At 38.5% G+C, this 22,616-nt stretch overlaps 1 protein-coding gene across 9 annotated transcripts in view; it reads left to right on the top strand.

The window, feature by feature from the left end:
• PLCE1 (phospholipase C epsilon 1) overlaps positions 1 to 22,616 on the top strand; it is a 167,386-nt gene that overhangs the window by 14,491 nt on the left and 130,279 nt on the right. For 7 of the 9 annotated variants that reach the window (XM_075423432.1, XM_075423434.1, XM_075423437.1 and 4 more), the window contains exon 2: positions 14,920 to 16,524. In XM_075423432.1, coding sequence (XP_075279547.1) covers positions 15,280 to 16,524 — 1,245 coding nt within the window. In that variant the 5' untranslated portion in view covers positions 14,920 to 15,279. Of the gene's footprint in view, positions 1 to 14,919; positions 16,525 to 22,616 lie in introns of those variants that run through there. The other 2 variants (XM_075423439.1, XM_009935698.2) reach the window with 2 other exon arrangements.

Below are 22,616 nucleotides of genomic sequence, written 5' to 3'. Positions count from 1 at the left end.
GAATTAGCTTTTGCCACACATTCTTATCCCAATTAACTATATTTTGAAGACTGAAATAGACTAAAAATCTGGCATAAAATCCCGTTTTATCAAGGGAACAGATTTTCATGTTTGAAATTCCAGATTCTTACTATTCTTGAAGCAAGGAGCTTGACCACACTACCCAAGAGTGTGTTGTTTTATGGTGGCTGCACTTAAGTTCAACACTTGCTGAAGGTTTTATCCCAAAAGAATGAAGTCCAAATGCACAATTATAAGCCACAGGTTCTAAACAGGAATCTTACAAGTTGTCAGAAATGCTTAATAGAGTACTTTCACAGAGACTTTGAGAGATAACCAAGAAAAGCAAATAAGTCTGCATTTGCTCAGCAAGGGTATAGACATTCACTGCAATCATTTTAAAGATCCTCAAATAAAGGATTGCCTAAATGTGTCATAATCATGTATGGAGACATGCTATGTTGATCTCCAGGCATGTTTGTTCTTCAGATAAGTTGTTAAAGAAATGCAAGTGAAGCTTAAGGAACATGGAATTCGCTGTGAGTGTAAAGTTTTCTCCGTGTCTGGTTCCATTTATCTTAGAAGACATGATGGTATATTACAAAAGAAACCTACTAATTTTGACCCTGGGGTGTATTTCCATCCTATTTATTTATTGAATAAAGTTGAATTACTAGTATTTACAATGTGAATTACAGTCATGCCTACAATAATTTAAAAATATTAAAACATTTAATTTAAAATGATCACTTAAAATTGATTGTGTTGGTAGTGACCTCATGTTATCATAGTAAATACCTTGCACCATTGCGAAAAAATATTTTGCAGTTGTGTGGTGACTTGCTGCTTGCACATTTAATTTTGGCAGGAGCCAACATCGTAGAGATTACTTCATGGCTTTAATGAGTCAGAAGTCAGGGTGGGCTTTCTCCCAGAGAATGATGTGGTTGATAAAGACATCATAGGCAAAAAATGAATGTAGTGTTGATTTGCTGAGCAAATATTGTTTACTGTACTTGAGTAGTGCTGTTTTCAGTGTTACAGTCCTTAATACCTAGAAATGTTAGAACAGTAGTAGTAGCATAGAAATTGTTTCATATATTTTCAGGGATGCTTGATCAATAGTCTTCTGAAAATTACATCTTTCTCAAGTGGATAATTAATTTCCCTCTAAGCAAAGCCGCCTTTTTTTTCCCTCTTGCATTCTCTAATAGGCATGATAATAATATGCAGATGAAATAGCAGATATTCAAAAGAGAAATAAAAATAATCAGAGACTAAATATTACGATTCCTGAATGAATGGTATGAATAGGTCAGGAATGGTATACAAATAAAATATATTTTGAGAAAGTGCAGGATTGGTGCAGTAATTTAATAATATTGGTCTTCAGCATTTGAAATATTTTTCTTTGTTCTTTTAGAATTAAAATGTGAATGCACAGATTGCCAAATGACTGAACTCTTGTTCGTGTGTAGATTAGCTTTTCATTTTTATTTGAAACATATAGTGGGGTTCCAGACTTAGTCTTGTTGCAGTTACAACAGCTGAGCAATAATACATAAGATAGAATCATAGGATGGTTTGGGTTGAAAGGGATCTTACAGACCATCCAGTTCCAACCCCTCTGCCATGGGCAGGGACACCTTCCACTAGACCAGGTTGCTCAAAGCCCCATCCAGCCTGGCCTTGAACACTTCCAGGGAGGGGGCCTCCACACCTTCTCAGGGAAGCCTGTTCCAGTGCCTCCTCACCACCCTCGCAGGAAAGAATTTCTTCCTTATATCTAATGTAAACCTGCCCACTTTCAGCTTGAAGCCATTACCCCTTGTCCTATCACTACAGGCCATTGTAATAAGTTCCTCTCCAGCTTTCTTGTAGGCCATCTTCAGGTACTGGAAGGCTGCTATAAGGTCTCCCGGGAGCCTTCTCTTCTCCAGGCTGAACAGCCCCAACTCTCTAAGCCTTTCCTCATAGCAGAGGGGTTCCAGCCCTCTGAGCATCTTTGTGGCCGTCCTCTGGACCCGCTCCAACAGGTCCATGTCTTTCCTGTTCTGAGGGCTCTAGAGCTGGATGCAGTACTCCAGGTGGGGTCTCACCAGAGAGAGATTTAGAGACAAGGATGTCGTGTAGGACAGTATCACATGCTTTGCTCAAGTCCAGGTAGATGACATCAGTTGCTCTTCCCTTGTCTACCAATGCAGTAACCCTGTTGCAGAAGGCCACCAGATTTGTCAGGCATGATTTGCCCTCCGTGAAGCCATGTTGGCTGTCACCAGTCACCTGCTTATTTTCCACATGCCTTAAGCATAGTTTCCAGGAGGATCTGCTCCATGATCTTGCTGGGCACAGACTGAAAGGCCTTTAGTTCCCTGGGTTTTCATTTTTACCCTTTTTAAAAATGGAGGTTATGTTTCTCCTTTTCCAGTCAGTGGGAACTTTACTGGACTGCCATGACCTCTCAAATATGATGGATAGCGGCTTAGCAACTTCATCCACCAGTTCCCTCAGGACCCCGCGGATGCACCTCATCAGGTCCCATGGACTTTTGCACCTTCAGGTTCCTTTGATGGTCTCGAACCTGATCTTCTCCTATAGTGGGCACTTCTTCATTCTCCCAGTCCTTTCCTTTGCCTTCTGCAGCTTGGGCAGTGTGGCTGGAGCACTTGCTGGTGAAGACTGAGCCAAAAAAGTCATTGAGTACCTCAGCCTTCTCCATGTCCTGGATAACCAGGTCTCCCGTTTCCTTTCAGAGAGGGCCCACATTTTCCCTAGTTTTCCTTTTATCACCAACATACCTATAGAAGCATCTTTCACAGTTGTAGTAGGAAGAGAATGGGATCAGAGCATGAAACACCCAATTCTGTCACCTGTGTGCCGTTGTGAATCTGTGGTTGGATTTTTTTTTTGCAAGTGAAGGCCTGTAGTTGGTTTCCTACTTACTTTCCCTTCACACTTGGGAACTCTTCTGACTTTCAAATAATGTAATTTTGCCTGGTCACATACAGAGTTTATTTGTGATAATGATTCTTTGAAGAGAGAGTGGGATGGAAACTAGAATGGAGGGAATCACAGAATCACAGAATGGTAGGGGTTGGAAGGGACCTCTGTGGGTCATCTAGTCCAAGCCCCCCACCAAAGCAGGGTCACCTACAGTAGGCTGCAGAGGACCCTGTCCAGGTGGGTCTTGAATATCTCCAGAGAAGGAGACTCTACAACCTCCCTGGGCAGCCTGTTCCAGTGCTCTGTCACCCTCAGAGGGAAGAAATTCTTCCTCATATTCAGATGGAACTTCCTGTGCTTCAGCTTGTGCCCATTGCCCCTTGTCCTGTCACTGGACACCACTGAAAAGAGCTTGGCCCCATCCTCCTGACACCCACCCTTCAGGTATTTGTAAGCATTTATAAGGTCCCCTGTCAGCCTTCTCTTCTTCAGGCTAACAAACCCAGCTCCCTCAGCCTCTCCTCGTAGGAGTGATGTTCCAGTCCCCTCACCATCCTCGCAGCCCTCCGCTGGACTCTCTCCAGTAGCTCTTCATCTTTCTTGAACTGGGGAGCCCAGAACTGGACAGAGTACTCCAGATGAGGCCTCCCTAGGGCAGTGTAGAGGGGAAGGAGAACCTCCCTCGTCCTGCTGGCCACACTCCTCTTGATGCATCCCAGAATGCCATTGGCCTTCTTGGCAGCCAGGGCACACTGCTGGCTCATGGTCAACCTGTCGTCCACCAGCACACCCAGGTCCCTCTCCACAGAGCTGCTCTCCAGCAGGTCCGCCCCAAGCCTGTACTGGTGCATGGGGTTGTTCCCCCCCATGTGCAGGACCCTGCATTTGCCTTTGTTGAACCTCAACAGGTTCCTCTCTGCCCAACTTTCCAGCCTGTCCAGGTCTCGCTGAATGGCAGCACAGCCTTCTGGTGTATTCACCACTCCTCCCAGTTTGGTGTCATCAGCAAACTTGCTGAGGGTACACTCTGACTCTTCATCCAGGTTGTTGATGAAGAAGTTGAACAATAGAATATACCATGTTTGCAAATTACATTAGTACATAGTCCCAGGTTGACTTTTTAGAGTCGTAAACAGTTTGTGTTTCAAAGTAGCAGATTTTGAATATGATGACTAAGTTCTCAGAACAGTAATGTTTGTATGTAACCGTTCCATTTTGTATCAACATTTTAAGGCCACAGAAGTGATTGGCAAATGACAGAAAATACATACAATCATTTTTCCCATATTTATTATTTGTCTTTTGATGACAACGATGATTTTCATTCTTACTTTAACAGAAACACCATTTGCAATATTTTTATAATAATTTGTAATTGAGATTCATTGTGCACAAACACCCTCTGCTTCTGCTTCTTCGCTTCTGTTTGTGGGACTTTACTTAGAGTCCTGATCAGTAGAAGATCCTCCAGTAATTTTCCAACATATTTAAGACTGAGTGGCCTTACTGAAGGAACTTACTGTGCTTTATCAGCTGAGGAGAAATAGCATAAATTGACTAAGGAGAAACTACGTGGATGAAGGTGTGCGTGTGTGTAGAACTTGAGAACTTGTTAAAGGATAAAACAAAGATATGAATGACGGTATTGAGTCCAGGGGAACTACAGAATCTTTAGAAGTGGATAAAGCCTTGGAATGGGACTGAATTATTTCCCAGTTTGAAGCTGTAGGTGTTTCAAAGGATGTGTTGGTACTCAAATACACACAGAACATGTGGGCAGTGCTGTGGATGTGCTCCTTGCTGTTCACTGCAGATCTCTACAAGACCCTCAGTGGGCCTGAATGAGGCAATTCTGACCTTGTGGCAAGAGTGGTGTATTGCTAGGCTCAGTTAATCCCCATATTAAATACTGAGCTAACTATCTGGACACTTGCTCGGGGTTGAAAGAGACAAACCTGTTGCTTGCCCTTGTCTTTGTGTTGTGTCCAGTGCCTGTGTTCCTTCATAGCAGTTCGGTTCAGGGCTAAACTGAATTTAGAATGAAATTAGAAAATGGTAGTTTGTACAAAAGCTGGAAAGGAATATTGGGGTTTCTGGTGTTTTCACACTGAAAAAGACACTCTCATTTCCTTAGACTGATAATCATGTAAAGAAGGAGGGGAATGAGGACCCTGTAACTGGTGTAGTGATCAGCTGTGGAGAACTGGTGGCAGACCTCCACCATGTGGAACTGATGAAGGACAAATCACCATCTGCATAGTGCAAGTTATTGCTAATAGTTGTGGAGTGAAAAAGTTCATAAACTTGCTGACCAATTAAACGATGTCTCTTGCATCTTGTTTTTCATTTCTGCATGTCTGAGACAGGTTTCAGCTGCTGTTCACTAGCTTGATCCCACATTTTAATTCAACGTGGAAAAATTTTGGTAGACTGTATGGATGGAAGAAAAATACATTTTTAATCCTGATAGATATAGTGAACATAAGATATTGAGCATGGTGTAGGGGGGTTGACCAAAGCATTTCTGAACAAGTCTTGCAAGTTGACTAAATGAAAATGTGTTTGTAAAACAGTAGGAAAGTGATCCTGCTCAGCTGATACTGCTTGAACTGCTGAAGAAGTCAGCTCTCTTTGTCTAGGATTCCTTTCTGCCTTTTTTTATCCTTTGTTTTTACAAGACACTAATTTTATCATAATAATTCTTACTGTTGATCAAAGAGGTTATTTTGTTTATATTGCATTACTGAATGGCATTTCCTGTTTTTATTGGTTTGTTGGAGGTGTTTACAGTCTTTGTTTAATTTATTCTAATAGCAATTCCTTATATTTTAATTTTTAAAGTTTTACCTGGCTTATGATGTGTCTTCCCTGTTACATTTTCAGCTGAATTTCCTGTAGTGGAAATGCAATCCTGTAAGGAAGTTAGAATTACACTCTTCCTTTTGAGGACATACTCTCTTTGTGTAGATAATCAGGTGCTCTTAAATCTGTGCAGCAGTGGCACTACAGAAATCTTGATGATTAAAAATTGAGAGAGTGTGGTGAAGATGTGTAATTGTTTCATTAGCTTTAAACAGATTTGGCTCTAATTTGATGATGATCTGATAAGGGGCATAGAAAGAATTGATTCATTTAGTAACTACAGTTATTACTCTGAAGAATAGAGCTCTGGACAATTGAGTTGGTACTTACGGTTTTCCAGATCATGATACATATTTGGGTTTGGTAATGCAGTTTTCAGATCTCCTTGAAAGCAAGATGACTTTCTAGTTGTGTTGAAACTATAAGTAACAAATTATGTAATTCCAGTGTAGCAGAGGAGAACATCTGAATTCTGAAAAATGGTTGAACATTCCAGCTAGTGACAATCTTACTGCTTCTTATTACATTTAAATAATGGAACTTTCCTTATGGTCTTTGCTTTGTTGTGTTTTATCTTACTTGTTATCTGTAACTTGTGTTGCCTTAACATCTTAGATTTTTATACTTACATGTCTGTGTTCCTGTAGCTTGAATTTTAGGATGTATTTTGATGACTTACTAAAGCTGTCTCAGTGTGAGATGCTGCAGACATCTACTGACATTTGGGCTGGATGAGTGGTCGGTGAGGTGGATTGAGAACTGGCTGAATGGCAGAACTCAGAGTGTTGTCATCAGCGGTGCTGAGTCTAGTTGGAGGCCTGTAACTAGTGGTGTTCCCCAGGCTCAGTACTGGGCCTAGTCTTGTTCAACTTCTTCATCAATGACCTGGATGAAGAGTTAGAATGTACCCTCAGCAAGTTTACTGATGACACCAAACTGGGAGGAGTGGTGGATACACCAGAAGGCTGTGCTGCCATTCAGCGAGACCTAGACAGGCTGGAGAGTTGGGCAGAGAGGAACCTGATGAATTCAAGACGGTCAAGTGCAGGGTCCTGCACCTGGGGAGGAACAATCCCATGCACCAGTACAGGCTTGGGGTGGACCTGCTGGAGAGCAGCTCTGTGGAGAGGGACCTGGGTGTGCTGGTGGATGACAGGTTGACCATGAGCCAGCAGTGTGCCCTAGTTGCCAAGAAAGCTAATAGGATCCTGGGGTGCATCAAGAGGAGTGTGGCCAGTAGGTCGAGGGAGGTTCTCCTTCCCCTCTACACTGCCCTGGGGAGGCCCCATCTGGAGTACTGTGTCCAGTTCTGGGCTCCCCAGTTCAAGAAAGATGAAGAGCTACTGGAGAGAGTCCAGCGGAGGGCTATGAGGACGATGAGGGGACTGGAGCATCGCTCCTACGAGGAGAGGCTGAGGGAGCTGGGCTTGTTCAGCCTGGAAAAAAGAAGGCTGAGAGGGGACCTTATAAATGCCTATAAATATCTGAAGGGTGGGTGTCAGGAGGATGGGGCCAGACTCTTTTCAGTGGTGCCGAGCGACAGGACAAGGGGCAACCCTTGCCCTCAAGACCCGCCTGGACAAGGTCCTGTGCAGCCTGCTGTAGGTGACCCTGCTTTGGCGGGGGGCTTGGACTAGATGACCCACAGAGGTCCCTTCCAACCCCAAACATTCTGTGATTCTGTGACATTTCCGCTCTGGTCTCGGATTCTCCCTCTGTTCTCCACTCTGATTTGTGCTTGCACTGTGTATGTCAACTTTTGTGATCATGTTGTGGGTGACATCAGATAATGCTGCCTGAAGACTAGTCTTTCCTTTTTCCTGGGTTAGTCTTCCCCTGTATCAGTTGACTCCTCTCACTGCAGGAGTTCCTGTTCGGGAGACGGTGAAAATATGTCACTGAAGGTGACAGGGAATGAAGGATCAGCTACTGGCTGCCAGTAGGTTGGCTTAAACCTCAAACCTTATTTTTAATCGTGTCCTTTTTTACATGGTTTGTATGATTCCTTTTGAATTCTCAGCTCTTAAAATAAGTCCTGATGCACTGGTCCATTTGTCTTTTACCTGCCTTTTTTTTTTAATTTCTTACTATATTTCCTATTTTTCTTCTGCATAAACATTAATTGTCCTTGTCTTTTATATAAGATCTTTTATTATTTGTCAGTTATTTTGTGTTCCTTTATAGTTTATCTAATCTTTCCAAGAGATTCTACTTACCAGTGTAAAGTTTGTTGAATTCTGCACTTCAGAGATTTTTGTTTTAAATTCTGCTGCACTCCCTTTTCCTGTGAATGTGAGACTCAGTACTCCAAAATCTTTTTCACCCATTTGAGACTGTTTTCACAGTTCTTCAAAAAGTTAAGGAAATTATTCCAGAAGTACTTGTTCAGAGATGGAGAAGGATAATCCCACCTTTAATGGTTAGAGTTTTCATGCATCTCAGATAGGACTCATTCATCTGAGTGTCAGTGATGAAATTACAGCTTTCAGATAAGGTTGCTTAACATGAAATTCAAGTAACCACTGAACAGAAAGTTTTATTTAAACAGCTTATTGCAGATCAGATCTAGAAAGAAATAAAGAACTGACCCTGACAGTGATATAAATTCAGTCTTGGGCTCTCTCAGCGCATCTCCTCGTACAGAAAAGGAATTTCTCTAAAGAAATGAAGAGTGGAAATGCTATCTGGCAGTACCTTCGGATTCTACCTGATGCAGTGATGAATGATGAGGCAATTGAGAGTGTTCACCATCTGGCAGCCATTTGCATAGTATGAGACATACGATACTTGATAGTGTTTTGATAAGTATTCTAGAAATTAGAAAAAAGACTCTAACTTGACAGAGTATATAAATACTGTAGTTCTTCGAGATTTTTATGTTGTTGAAACACAGACACTGGTGGTAAATCTGAGGTTCCGCATGATGCTCTGTGCCAAATAAAATGTTGTTATAACTTGCTTCCAACTGTTCAAATAGGGTTTGTGCACATCTTGAGTGATTCTTAAGAATCTGACTATTTCCTCCTCACTGTTTCCCTGTGGTTCCCTGGGCAGAAGAAAGGTTTAGAAGACTGATGACGATATATTGGTGCCCTGTTCTTGTCCTGGTATCTTCTGCTTGCTGCTGAGATAAGGCACTGTAATGAAAAACGAATAACTTCTATGATACAGGATAAATTAAAGAGGAGTTAATAAATGTGGGTTTCTTATTCCCTTCAAGGAGTTGGTCTGGAACAAACTGTAGCTTACTTGCTGAAAAAAATGCTAATTAAATTTTTTTTAATTATAAATGGATAGTTATAGTGTACAAACAACTTTCCTTGTGAATCAGTTGTTTCCTCAAGAGCTTGAACTGGGATTATATTGTTTAAACACAGTTGTTGGGGTGACGTGAGATGTTCAATAGTTTTGTATCGACTTACTGTGCCAAATTATTTCTGTAGTTTACTGTTTCCCAAGAATCTTACTCATTGATTGCTTATGCCTTAGATGCTGTGTAAATATTTATTAATTTTAATTAATATAATTATTTGGTTGTTGGGGTTTTTTTGTGTGTGTTGAAACATCTTTTGTTTAGGGTAGATAGTCACCCTGTATATATAGCATGTAGGATGAAAGTTGGAGAAATAGCTATAGCTGTCCCAGCGTAGCCAGGAAAGAAGGAAGGATTGTCAGGCTGCCTCCGTTTGCCCTTTAGCTGTCTTGAATTACCTTTTGTCCCAGTCCAATAGCAGTTTGCCCATGGAAATCACCAGTATGTGTTTTGAAATGTCACATAATCTGTTTGTCAGTCCCCCTCATTCTCTGCACCCATAAACTTGGCTCCTACCAGGCATTCAGCAAGTTCCCTGTGAAGCTCCCACAGCATCCCACATACCGGATTGCATTTGGCATCTCTGGCAGCACACAACTTCTCTAAACAATTGCCATCTTTACCATGAGACCCATCCCCTACTTGCCCTTCACACAGTTGCTGCTTATTCTCACGGTCCATCCAGCATCCGCAAATATTTATCTAATCATCTTCTCCTTGACAACATAGAGTTGAAAGGCTTTCTAACTTAGCGCATCGTGTGATGGTTCTGATCCTTCATATGCCTTTCCTTAGACTAAATAATAGTGTCTTAACATGCTCTGTTTTTTTTTCTCTGAAGCAGAATTCCTACTGACTTCGACAGGAAATTAGCGTAAAGAATTATATGTTAAACTGATAGTAAATTAATACAGTCTTATATTCTTTGACTATATTGGATGTTTTACGTCAACTGTTGTAGATTTAATTCTAGATGGCTGGGAAATAAGAAATTAAATATTATTTTTAATTATTATTAATGCTAACTAGAACCAGCTTGCACTTTAAGTCTTAAAGTCTATGCAGCAGTGTAAAAAAAAAAAAAAAAGTAGACAAATTAGTTTTGTGTCACATGTTTTCAGACTTAATACATTTTGTGAATGTGTGTGCTGAAAAGTTGCGAGATTGTTTACTTTCATTATTCGTTTGTCTTTGTTGGCTGGTCTCTGCATCCAGGATGATTCACTAACTCTGGATCTAGTTTCTTATATTTTTACTTTCCTTTACTGATAGAAGGAGCACATCACATTTCTGACATAACTTAAGCCTTGTAAAATGAACCAGTGTAGTTATTAATGGATTTCATCAGCTAAGCTAGTGGCTTTAGAAAATGTCAGCATGTGTTGAACACAATGCAGGCTTAGCTGTCTACTTCATGTGCTTTTATATTCAGATTTAACTGTGATTCAGTGTGTTTTGAGTTGAATGTGGAAGGAAGAATATGATTCTGAATAATTTCAGCATTGTTTTTATATGCAAATGCATATTTATGTTTGTTTGAAGATTTAATATGAGGATCTAGGCTTTGGCCGCCCATATGCAGGTAAGCAAGTGAGGGAAGCCACAGGGAGTGATAATTCTGCAATTTTACAGTAAGTTACAAAATACTTTTTTATTGGTTGAGCTTATGAGTTTTACACTTGATAGCATTTGTACATTCTGTTAACACACTTCATAACATGTCTAATGAATTCCAGCAGTTTAAGGAATTTGCTGGGCACAGTGAATTCAATTCTGTTGATTGGAGTGGAAAGCAGAGACTGAGAAGAGTGTAACGGGGGACACATGAAACCCTAGTCGTCTGTTCAGCAGAGCTGCATCTTCAGATATTTTTGCAGTTGTCCATAGATCAGAGGCTCTGCCATCATGGTTTTTACTTGCTATTTCGTGAGATTTTAGCATACTCATACACTAGATAGCTTTTCTTGTAGTCTGATACATGCAGGGTGCATTTAGGCATAGCAAACATGATCTAAACTGAAGCTGTTACTGAGACATGTGGTGCCTACCAGGCATTCCTAATATTTCCTTTTGGAATATAGTGATCATGTGGCCACAAGGTGAGTCAATGCATTTGGATGAAAAGAATAGTTTCCTGACAAATCAGCCAGCTGAATCAACTTAACTCTGTGGACTGATGATCTCTAGATGCATGAGATGGGGGAAATGGGGACCAAAGGGCAAGAGTGAGGGGAAGAGCAAATCTGCCAGCTTTGGTGGCAGCTAGCTGCTAGATTGACATAGCTGAAACATCAAATCACATTTGCAGATTGCAGAAATGTGTAAACCAACTTAAGCAGCATTTTCCTTCCTTCCCCATGCTGCTAATTTTCTCCCTTGTGCTGTTATAGTACATGTTAGTACAACCATATATGAACAGGATTGGGAAAATGATCTAGTTGTGAAGTAACTTGAGCAAAAAAATTCTTGAGATGGATCGGTTCCCTATCATGTTGCAGAGGTCATGAGAGGATGGGAACAGCTGGGCAGAGACAAGGAGCTTCTTGAGCAGAAGTTATTCTTGATGAGATGGATTTCAAACATAGGCACGGATAGATAGAGTGATGCTGGTGGAGAGAAATGGGCAGGCATGTAGCCTCTGGAGTTGAGGAGAGAGGTGGGCAACAAAACCACTGTTGGGGAAGATTGGCGATAAAGTTTCTAGAGAAAAGAAAAAGATCTGGGAGCAGCAGCTTGGGGAGGAGACGTGTGGAGACACTTTGGCGTGAGAGGTGGGAGAACAATGCTGAAAGGAGGACGACTCGGGAAGAGCAGTACTGGCCTTGGAATGAGCTTTGTGGGAAGAGTCTCAGATATAAATGGACCTCTGATTTTAGCAGCTTTCTGTTTCCAGAGGCAAATCAGTGTTACTTTTTTTTTTTGTTAAGTTTTTCCATAAAGAATGATATAAAAAAATTTAAGTTAATGTGCATGGTTGGTTTTGTGGTCTCAAATTCATTGTGTGATGTTGAAGTTGCATAATGGTGTTGTCTTTTTTGCCTTGTGGAGTTATGTTGTTTTGAAAGAATTTCATTTGGCGACCAGTGTAATAAGCAGTATGTTCTTTGCAGTGACAATCCATTCCATTAATTTTTATTCCTGGCTTAGCAATATTACAGGGAGTACATTTATGAATATATTTTGGTGGCTTGCATTTTCATTGGATTGACTGGAATTTTTCTGATGCAACAGGAAAGATGAATCAGTAGACTGAGATGTTTTGATAGATGAGAGAAATCCTGCAAAAATCAGTACTGAAGACTATTACTAACACATGTATGTGCTTTATACCTTTTACAAGGTTAATGTAGCAACAAAGAAACTTAAGAGTCAGAGAACAAGAAAAAACTGTTCCTTCTCCTTCTAGCTTCTCCTGGATTTTTCTCCTTTGATCAGCATCATCATGTGTAGATTTGGACTTGAATGCACAGAATGGTTGCCAGAAGAAATAAGATGGGAACATTTCTAGATGGATTGCTTGCAATTTTCAAGTGTATAGGGGCAAAAATTTAAGTAAGCTGTTACCTGGGGATTTGAAGAGGAAGGAGGACAGAGAAGAGAGATAGGAAATGGTAGAATAAGATGCATGCTCAGGTACTTTCCTCCTTTGTGTGTGTGTGCTTAAGTGTGTTGGTTTTGGTTGGGGTTTTTTGTTTGTTTGTTTGGTTTGTTGTTTATTTATTTTTTTTTAAGTGAAATAGTTCAGATAGAAGAAAGCAACCTAACATGAATTTCAGGGTACAATTTAATAATATAGGGACTGTCACAGAATGTAGACTTACAGAATTGATTGGGTGTTGGTTTCTCATGGTAGCTCCTCTACAGTTGTGGTGTTGCAGTGTTTTACAGGGTGGTCTGTGAACTGTGTTGGCAACATGACCCCAGTTTAAGTCCTGTCCCTACCACTCTATCCAATTACTTCTGTCTCCTTCTACACAACTTTTCTATGAACTGTAGCTTTTGTTTTGCTTTCTGATGCTAAATCTCTCCCTTGTGCAGAATCTGAGTTTCCCATCTTCCTCTCCTCTGGCTGCTCTGGCATGTACATGCATTTTGTGATGCCTGGAGAATGTAAAACTTGTGGCTCTTTGTTCTGTTTCTGTCACTTTCCTCTGCGACCCTCCCTGATCTCTCTTCTGTTGTTAAACAAATAAAATTGGAATCTTGATTAAAATATTAAATTGCAGTTTTGTTTTTTGTGCATTTACTGTGGTTACTGTCTGAAGAAAGAATGCTGGTCACTGGCTAGCAAGCTTTTAAGCCATGGATTTGTAGTGAAATGTAACGTTTCTTAAATTTGTTTTTCCTTCTTGATGAGGCTGCAGAGGAAACGATACATTTAGTTACACTTCTGCATTTCATTGTGTGAGAAAATATCATATCAAATATCCTATTAACTAAAGAGTGTGTTTTACCTTGTGCCAGACTGCTTTTGGGTGAAGATTAGTAATCAATAAAAATTAAAGCCAATACTCTAAAATGATTTAAAATAAAATTATTAATCATAGTTAGTTGAGAAAAATATTGAAATAGATTTTACATTTCAAATTACTTTCATTATTAAGCTTTCCTGATTTTATCCCCCCCCATCATTCCTAGTTGTTATCATCTACAGGTGATTTAATTATTACGCTTAGCTAAGCTGCAGGCGCTGAATTGAAGAAGGTTGTGTCTTCTGCCTGTGTTAATAGTGCTTGGGTCAACATTTGATTGATCAGTAATCTCTAGTTGTTGTACCTAGCCAGTGTTTGCCTCAGCTTTGTGATACACTTTGCTACTGAAGTTCCGAAGTCATAATTTTTTCCTTGTTTCTGTTGAATTTAGACTGTTCTAGTAAACTTAGGCCTTAATATAACTTTCTGCATTTTCCCCCTTTTTAATAATATTTAATGTTTTTAAACACTATGTATGATAAATTGAAATATAAGCGTATATTTGTTTAATTCATCATGATTTATCTGGGTCTGTCTCTTTTATTCTTCTATTTCCTTTGTTGAACTATTTGTAACGTCTTATTTTCTGATTCCAAAATTTATGTCTACCACGCATTTTGCGAGAAAGAAGCCATGAATTAATGGCAACGTTGAAGAACAGATTAACATTTTAGCTTAAGGCATATAAGTAAAGGGGTCGAAAAGATTATTGATAATATTTCAGTCTTTTACCCTACTCTGCCTTCATGCTTCTTCAATTGTAAACTTCTGGCAAAAATACTGTGTTTTCTTCATGCTTACACAGTAACAACATGAAGTTTAATGAAAACAAAAACCACGTAATACCAAAACAATTGTAGTTGTGATAGCATTCAGTTCTGAACGGGAAAATAATTAGTTTTAAAAGGCAGTGTAGGGTTTAAAATTATTTTGTTGTTCAAAATGTTTTAACTTATCTTGGCTATGAGTCAGAAAAATTACAGAAAATACGATTCCTTTTTTTCTCTCTGTATATATCTTCTATGTTCAATTTCAGCGTTACAGCTTCAGTAAAATTAGTTTTCTACAGTCATGTAGCTTTCCTTAGTGAAGACAGCTATTTAAATATGTGAAACATGGCTGTGATTTCCTCAAATGGTAAAGTGAGACTTGAAGACAGATTCAAATGTGTATTTTTGAATTCTATAGGTCTCAGTGTAATTAATTAATGTCTGTTGTTTTGTGTTCCTTCTCTTTACATTAAAAAAAAAATTATTTCTGTTGTAGTTTTGGTAGTGATTTTGTGGCATGGATTCTGTTCAATATATATATTTTTTCTTTTCTTTACAGAAAACCAACTTTCTGGATGCCCTGTGGGGAGATGCAACTTTGATGTAGATTATGTGTTTGATCATCTTCTGCAGCCCGTGGCAACAGTGTGCGTGTGCTACATAAGATAGAGGATTTAATTGTGGGAAGAGACAAGACAAGTGGCTATGTTACAAACACTTTTAAACCAGCTACTTATTGTATTTCATGCTAATAATCCAAGGCTGGGAAAGCCTAGTTGCCCAACAGTCAAAAAAATTACTTTGTTTTAAAACACGGTTCAAAAAGAACAAGTAGTGAATGTATATTTTACCATGTGTTCCCTGATTATTTAGCACTGAATCTTTTACTACACTGAAATAATGGTGTGAGGATTGACAGATGATGCCCTGCCGCCCCATCCCCAGCACACATCCAGCAGCTAAAGACTGTGTCGAGATGACCTCTGAGGAGATGACAGCGTCTGTTCTCGTCTCTGTGGTACAGGGTAAAGTGATACCTGCTCAGTCAGCTGGAGATAGAAATACTGAAAATGCTTTGGACACCAGTGTTATAAAAAGACCTACTGCCAGTCCGGGAAGGAAAACCACACATGCTCTCTCATACTTACACAGACTTGAAGAAGAAAATCTTCAGGGCTCAGTGCCCAAAATATTCTCTCTGGCAAAAGAACAACTGACTAATGACAATAGTAATGAAAACTTCTGGGAGAGGAACAGTTCCATCCCTGATTCAGTGGAATTTCTTAACATTAACTGTAACATTGTACAGAAAAAATACAAAAGCAGTATCCCGTGCAGCCAGATGTATAAATCTTGTGATCCTTTAGCAGGGAGAGAGGCATGCCTGGAAACTGGAATTCCTGTTTCACTGGAAAGAGCCATGCTAGCTGAAATTCAGTTGAAAATGAATGGACCTTCGTTGAGAAGCCAGACAGCAGTAAATAAGGGTGACAGCAATGATACTGATAAAGTGGCCTTTTTTCACTTTCATTGTGCTAGTGAAAGGAATATATCAAAGGCTTTGTGCAGTTTACACAAGGGCTTCATTTTGGATGACTGCTTGCAGCCAGTAAGTGTTGGTGATAGTAACACCACTGGTTCCCCGGCCTGCACTTGCAGATTAATGGAGTTGACAAATAATTATGAGAATGACAGTGGGCAGCAGTTATATGAAGATAGTTTAAAGGATAAGTATTTATGTCTGGAAAGAGCACCACGAAAGGTTAAAGCGCCGTGCTCAGGTGACAACTTCTGTGGAAATAACTTTACTGGAAGAACGCCCTCAAAGCCCTTTCTGAGCCGTTTTGAAGACTGTAGTGATAACTGTGAAGAAGAGATGGAAGAGGATTTTTTTAGAAACAAAAAGGAACGTTCTACTTTATTAATAAGACGTTTCTGTAAAAATGATAAAGAGGTTAAAAAATCAGTTTATACTGGAACGAGAGCAATTGTTAGGACTTTACCTTCAGGGCTCATAGGAACCATGGCTTGGAATTATGTTGAGCAAAGGAGAAACAACAATAGCTTGAAGCTTTCTAGGATTACAACAGAACAGCTAACCATAATTGAGTCCTTAATAAAATGGGAATTTAACTCCCTTCTTGAGAAGTCTTTATGGTCTGAGGTAAGCTTTTCGTAGTGTTGGTGTGGTGTGTTGTGGGTTGTTTTGTTTTTTTTTAAGTTTTGATACCCTGATGACCTTTTCATTCAAAAAAAATGCCTGCAACTAGTAAACAGTAACACTGATAGGATATTTCACTTAACCACGTTGAACCTTACGTTGAACACTGCTTTTTAGAAGAATGTATTCTCATCCTTTAAAAACCATTTTATTTTAAAATAGGCATGGGCTGAAATTTTATATCTGTATAAAATTTATACATGCATATATATGTGTGTATATATCTATATAAAATGTATGTAGGTACATATTGATACTAGATGTATGTATGAATTTATATCTGATATGTATTACTGAGATATAAAACTACATATGCCTACATACAGATATAAAATGTATACCAATTTTATAGATATTTATATTTGAAATTGAAAAGGTATATAGTATGTATTTATATTTATACATATACATGTAAAAACACATGTATTCATATATATTCTAGATATACATAGTTGAATATATATGGCATATATCTTGTACGTATATTAATGTATATTGATGATGTAATAATTCGATGGAATAAATTGTATAAGTGGCAGTATTAGATCACAGTGAAAAATTTTGTTGCTCTAAAAAAGAAAGCATAGTATTTTTCCCAACTTACAGATATTTATGCTTCTACACTTTGAAATAATTAAAAAAGTAATAGTTGAATAACTTGTATTAATATGCTGATATTGCCCTGATTTGTATTCTCTTAAATTAGATAATACAAACACTTCTAAGTTTAGAATGAAATCATGAATGCATAAATTATTATTGTAGAAATGACATAGCACATCCTTAATAAATTATTTTAAGTAGTAAAAGATTTTCTGTGATGGTAGAAATTAAATAGTTGTCGAGGGAATCTATAAAAGAGATTTTGGTCACTGATTCTCAAGGATTCATCTGAAATGTGACTACTGAGAAAGAAAGGCCAGCAGGATGATCATAGCAAGTGAAAGTCTTTCAAGAAGAGTAAGAGAAGAGAGGTTTACTGAGCTTAGCAAAAAAAGGAGGTGTGGTTTTTCTCTGTTAAAATGTGTAAATAAGCTCTGGGGAGGGGAAAATAACCAAGGTAAAGGAGAGTGTAGTCAGATAAGCTATGCTTATAAACTGGTCCTGATTAAACATAGGATGAAAAATTGAAGGAATTTCTATCAGGTAGTGCTGAGACTCTGCAACAGCTTTCAGTAGGACTGGAATGGAGGAAAACTTTCTTACTTGTATAGGATAATTTAGGTTGGAAAAGACCTTTAAGATCATCGAGTCCAACCGTAAAATTGATGAAATGGATTGTATGATATTTTGTCGGTGATAACAGAAGGGTAGACTTGGTGGCTCAGGAGCTCTGTGACAATTGTGCCCTCCAGTAATATCCTCATATCCTTCTAGAAACTAGTATTTTTTGCATTTAAATCTTTGATTGGAGAGTTCTGTGAGCATGTAATGGCTTTAAACTAAAGGAGGGTAGATTTGGATTAGATATAAGACAGAAATTCTTTCCTGTGAGAGTGGTGAGGAGGCACTGGAACAGGTTACCCAGAGAAGTCGTGGATATCCCCTCACTGGAAGTGTTCAGGGCCAGGCTGGATGGGGCTTTGAGCAACCTGGTCTGGTGGAAGGTGTCCCTGCCCGTGGCAGGGGGGTTGGATGATTTTTAAGGTCCCTTCAGCCCAGACTGTTCTGTGATTCTGTGTGTATGCCAGGCTTTTGTACTAGGTTGCAAAGCTTTGTGGTGGTGTTCATTATTATGATAGTCACTGTCCTGGTCAGTGGGAGTACAAACCTGCTGGTGCAGCACGTGCCCTGTGTGGTGCACAGTCATACTCCCATGAAGGGATGAATATGAGCCATGTATTTACTTGACATGATACCTGGTCAGTACATTCGTATTATCATTATAAGCTTTTCCGGGAATGATTTGTTGCCAGGGTCTAGCATAACTTACATAGGTGTGAAAAAGGAAGGATGTGTTCAGGTTTCTTCACTGCGCATTTCCAATTTGACTTTGGATCCTTAGCTTTTAATGTGCCTGCCTGTTTTACCACTTTCCACTGCTGCTGCGTAATACTGAATGTATAGTATTTTGGGATGTGAGGGCTTTAATTTGAAGATTTTTTTGTGGTACATACAGAAACTCAGAAATAAATGTAATAAATACTCACTGAATAACTATTTCAATAGGAAACATTCTGTCTGCAAATGAACAAAAGATTAACAGGCACAGTAAAGCACTATGCATAATTACAATGTACAGAATGTTTTCTCCTGGTCAGAAACAGCTTAAAACTGCATGTTTCTAAGTCTTCTTCCAAATGGTGACTACAAATATTTTTATTCTTACCAACCTGTGTATTTAATCTCTTTATAATATGCATCAAGCATTCTTAGCATTCTTTTTCTGTTATTTTAATGTCAAATATTATTTCTGCAATAATATTTCTGTGTGTTTATGGCTTATATTATTAGCATTGTAGATGGTTTTTACACAAACATGGAAATTAACTCAGTGGATGGAGAAATATGGACCTGTTGAACATACACACTGAGTTAATGAATTATGAGCATTTTGTAGGAAGCTTTCATGCTAATAATCAAAGGAGGAAGGAGAAGGCAGTAAATGAATGCTGTAATTTGTTCTTTCTTTCCCCTTATCTCACCCTTTGAGCATGCATTCTGTTTGGAACAGTAACTGAACAGTAGTTCTGTTCTTCAAGGGGAAAAAAAAAGTTGGAGAAATTAAGTTTTCATAGCAGTACTGGTGTAACATGGAACAATAGAGACCTTTATGTTTTAAGTAGGAAATTGTGGGTCTCATTTGTGCATATCCCTTACATAAAAATTCTAGTGCTAATAAAGGAAAGGCACTGAATTGTTGTCTTGCTGAAAAATTATTTCGTTTTTCTTTCCTTACATGGGAAGGTGGGACTGAGGCTTTGCATTATCTAAAAAAACCCATAAATTATACATTTTAAAAATGTAACATATGATTACTGTTTATAGGTATTTTATATTCAGATTTAGACTCTGCTGCTCTGGATTTAATTTATGTGTTGTATGAAGAGAAAAGATTTTTATGTTGACTAATAAATTCCAATTTTGTATGTAGTTTTTGCAGCTATATATAGTGCAGTACTTATCAGATGGATGTGTGTAACGTGTGTTGTGTCTATTTGTGAGAAATTTGCTTCTCTGTGCTGGAACAGCGCAAGCCCCTCACATTGGTACACGTTGAAGATGCCACAGAAGCAAATAATGAGACTGCAAGCTTTGGGGTTAGCTTTGCTTGGCCTGACACAACATATCCACTACTTGGGTTCAGATCAGCTGCATCATATCGGCAATCTGACGAATTACAGAAGTCAGAGTTTCTGGAATCATTTAACCATCTGTGTCTTGAGGTGTTAGGTTTGTAGTGCTGATGTACACTACTTCTTCTCCTGATGCGATGGTGTTTCTGCAGTAGTGGTAATGTAATACAACAAAAGTAGCCAAGTCCACCTAAGATACTACATTTGAGCAGCTCACTAGACTACTGCAGGGTGATTCTCTCAAACCAGGTAGGTGACCTCAGGATCTCCAGATGACAGCTGCAACAACATAGTTGCAATGCATAATAGCTGAATTCTTTAGTTAAGCTAATTTTGCAGGCATCAGTATCATCTTTGCTGTGTCATTACATTCCTGATGCCAGTAGCCTGGGCTTTTAAGAAGCAAGAATTCTGCTGGCTTGCTTAACTCTGCTCAGATAGAAGTTAGCACACCGATGTATCTTCTGCTCTTCATAGCTGCTAAGGCGCTACTGACATGCCACATGCTAATAAGGCAACAATTAAAAAAATCTTAATTGCACCCACGTCTGTTTCCAGATAGAATAATGATTTTATTATAGATTTATCCTGTAGGAGTGTTTCATAGTTAATTTAATGATTTGGTATAGTAGTTCAGCATCTGTTAGCATCAGGTATTTTTTCCATATAGTGTCCATAGTGTTTTTATGGTTCATGTATTAGAAACAAAGGATTTTTTATTATGTGTGGCTAATATAGAAGTCTTATAGTAAGATTTTGTTATTTCCATAAAGTTGAGCTGCATAGTCAGTTGGTTAACAAAGAGTTAAGGAGAGAAAAAAAGATCTGGATATAAAAAATTTTTGCTATCCTGTTTTATTGATGTGATATTTCAAATAGTCATCTTGGATAATATTTTTAAAGAAACAGAGCCAGGCACAGATAGTTTTCTGTTTAGTAGATAGTATTTAGCTGAATCCTTTTTTTGGTGTAAAATTTATTATTAATTCTGAGAGCTTGATTTCTTCCCTCTGCACCTCCCTTCCCCCACCAGAAATGTATCAACAACGGTAGTCAGTGTATCTTTATGTTGCATGCTTTTCTGGCATTTCTGAAAATAGAGATACACTGAATATTTCACTGTCAGTCATGGAAGTAACATCTGCTTTGACTGTTTTGACAACCAGTTGCACTAACTAAATACAGGAGCACTTTACATCAAATGCTAACATACGTTAGGGGCTTTGAGCAACCTGGTGTAGTGGAAGGTGTCCCTGCCCATGGCAGTGGGGTTAGAACTAGATGATATGTTAGGTCACTTCCAACCCATACCATTCTATGAGCCTATGTTTATGAACAAAGGAAGGGTTAGTAATGCATATGTTCAGAAGAACGGTTTGTTTGTTTCTTTTCTCAGTTGTCAGGTTAATTTTAACCTTTTATTGACAATATTTTTGTCAGAATGAGTAGTATAACCGTCTTTTAGCTAGTAGTATGTTGGAAGATACACTTTTTCCAGCGTATTCAAAACGTAATTTTTATAATGTTGATTCTTAAGAAGTGAGACAAAAACTTGAAAGCATCTGACTTACCCTCTGTAGTAATCATAATAATCAGAAGCGTAAGAGTTCTTGTGTGTGTGCTGTCTTTCACTCAGATGACGGATCTGATTTGGTAGAACAGACAAAAAGCTTGTTGCAGTGGCCACATGAAATCACCTGGCAACAGGAGTCTTACTAGTGAAGTTATTCTACCTACCTCTGTCAGATTCACAACCCATGAAGCAGCCTAAAAAAATAAATTCTTACAGGCTTTCACTTCTTATATTTAATTGTTTCTGTAGGCATTTCAGGTCGAGATTTGCTGTGATGCCATCTTTCTGTTAGTATTATGAGGTTTTCCCACAGGTTTTTCCTTCTTGATCCATATTTTAAAAGATGGAATTCTTTAAATGGACTTTTACTCTCTTCCCTCCCAGTTTTGCCTGTGTACTTAAAATATAACACTGCTTTTTAAGCTATACTTGTACTTTTACTTTAAAAAAAAAAAAGATAGTTTCGGATTCTATATTGTGGATTACAGGCTGATTTGGGGTTTGGGATTTTTTGGTTTTCCACTTTGAAATAAAATTTCTAGTCCAACATGCTGAAAGGAATTTACAGGAAAAAGTTATGTAAAGCAAACAATCTGCAAGTGGTTGTGGTTCTCCTCCACTGTAACAGTAATTTTTTTTATCTGACTGTGCATGAGTATTTTGCCTGTTATTAAAGTTACCGTGTTTTTAGACATAAAGGTTTATATTCATATGTTAAAATAGTTAGTGGGTATGGATGAGCTGGTTTTTGTTTTACCTGGACCCCGTGTTTCTTGTTTTTTTGCATGAGTTCAGTCTTTTCTTTAAAGAAAAAAGTTCATGAGCAAAATTGACTATTTTCAAAAAAATCAACGAAGCAAAAGAGAAGCCAAATAGGTATGAAAGTGTTTTCCCTTCAGTAAGTGCTGTAAAAATAAATTGAACTTTGTTAAGTGAAGCCCTATACTTGTATTTTCTTTGAGTTGAGTTACTCTGGTTTTAAAGGTGAGCTTTCAAAATAGAAAATTTACCGTCTGTCTGTAGAACTAGTCAGTTTTATTACCATAATGTGTGATAGAGTTAGAGAGAAATCTCTTAATACTTTGTATTATTTTGTAGTTGCCTTATAGCTTTAACAATTTTGGGCCAAATTACGAACAATAAGTTTTGGCTGTGAGCACACTTAG

This window comes from Opisthocomus hoazin, chromosome 6, assembly GCF_030867145.1.
Source record: "Opisthocomus hoazin isolate bOpiHoa1 chromosome 6, bOpiHoa1.hap1, whole genome shotgun sequence".
NCBI lineage: Eukaryota > Metazoa > Chordata > Aves > Opisthocomiformes > Opisthocomidae > Opisthocomus > Opisthocomus hoazin.
Note: the sequence above shows the minus strand (reverse complement) of the source record. Positions and strands in the feature narration are given on the sequence as shown.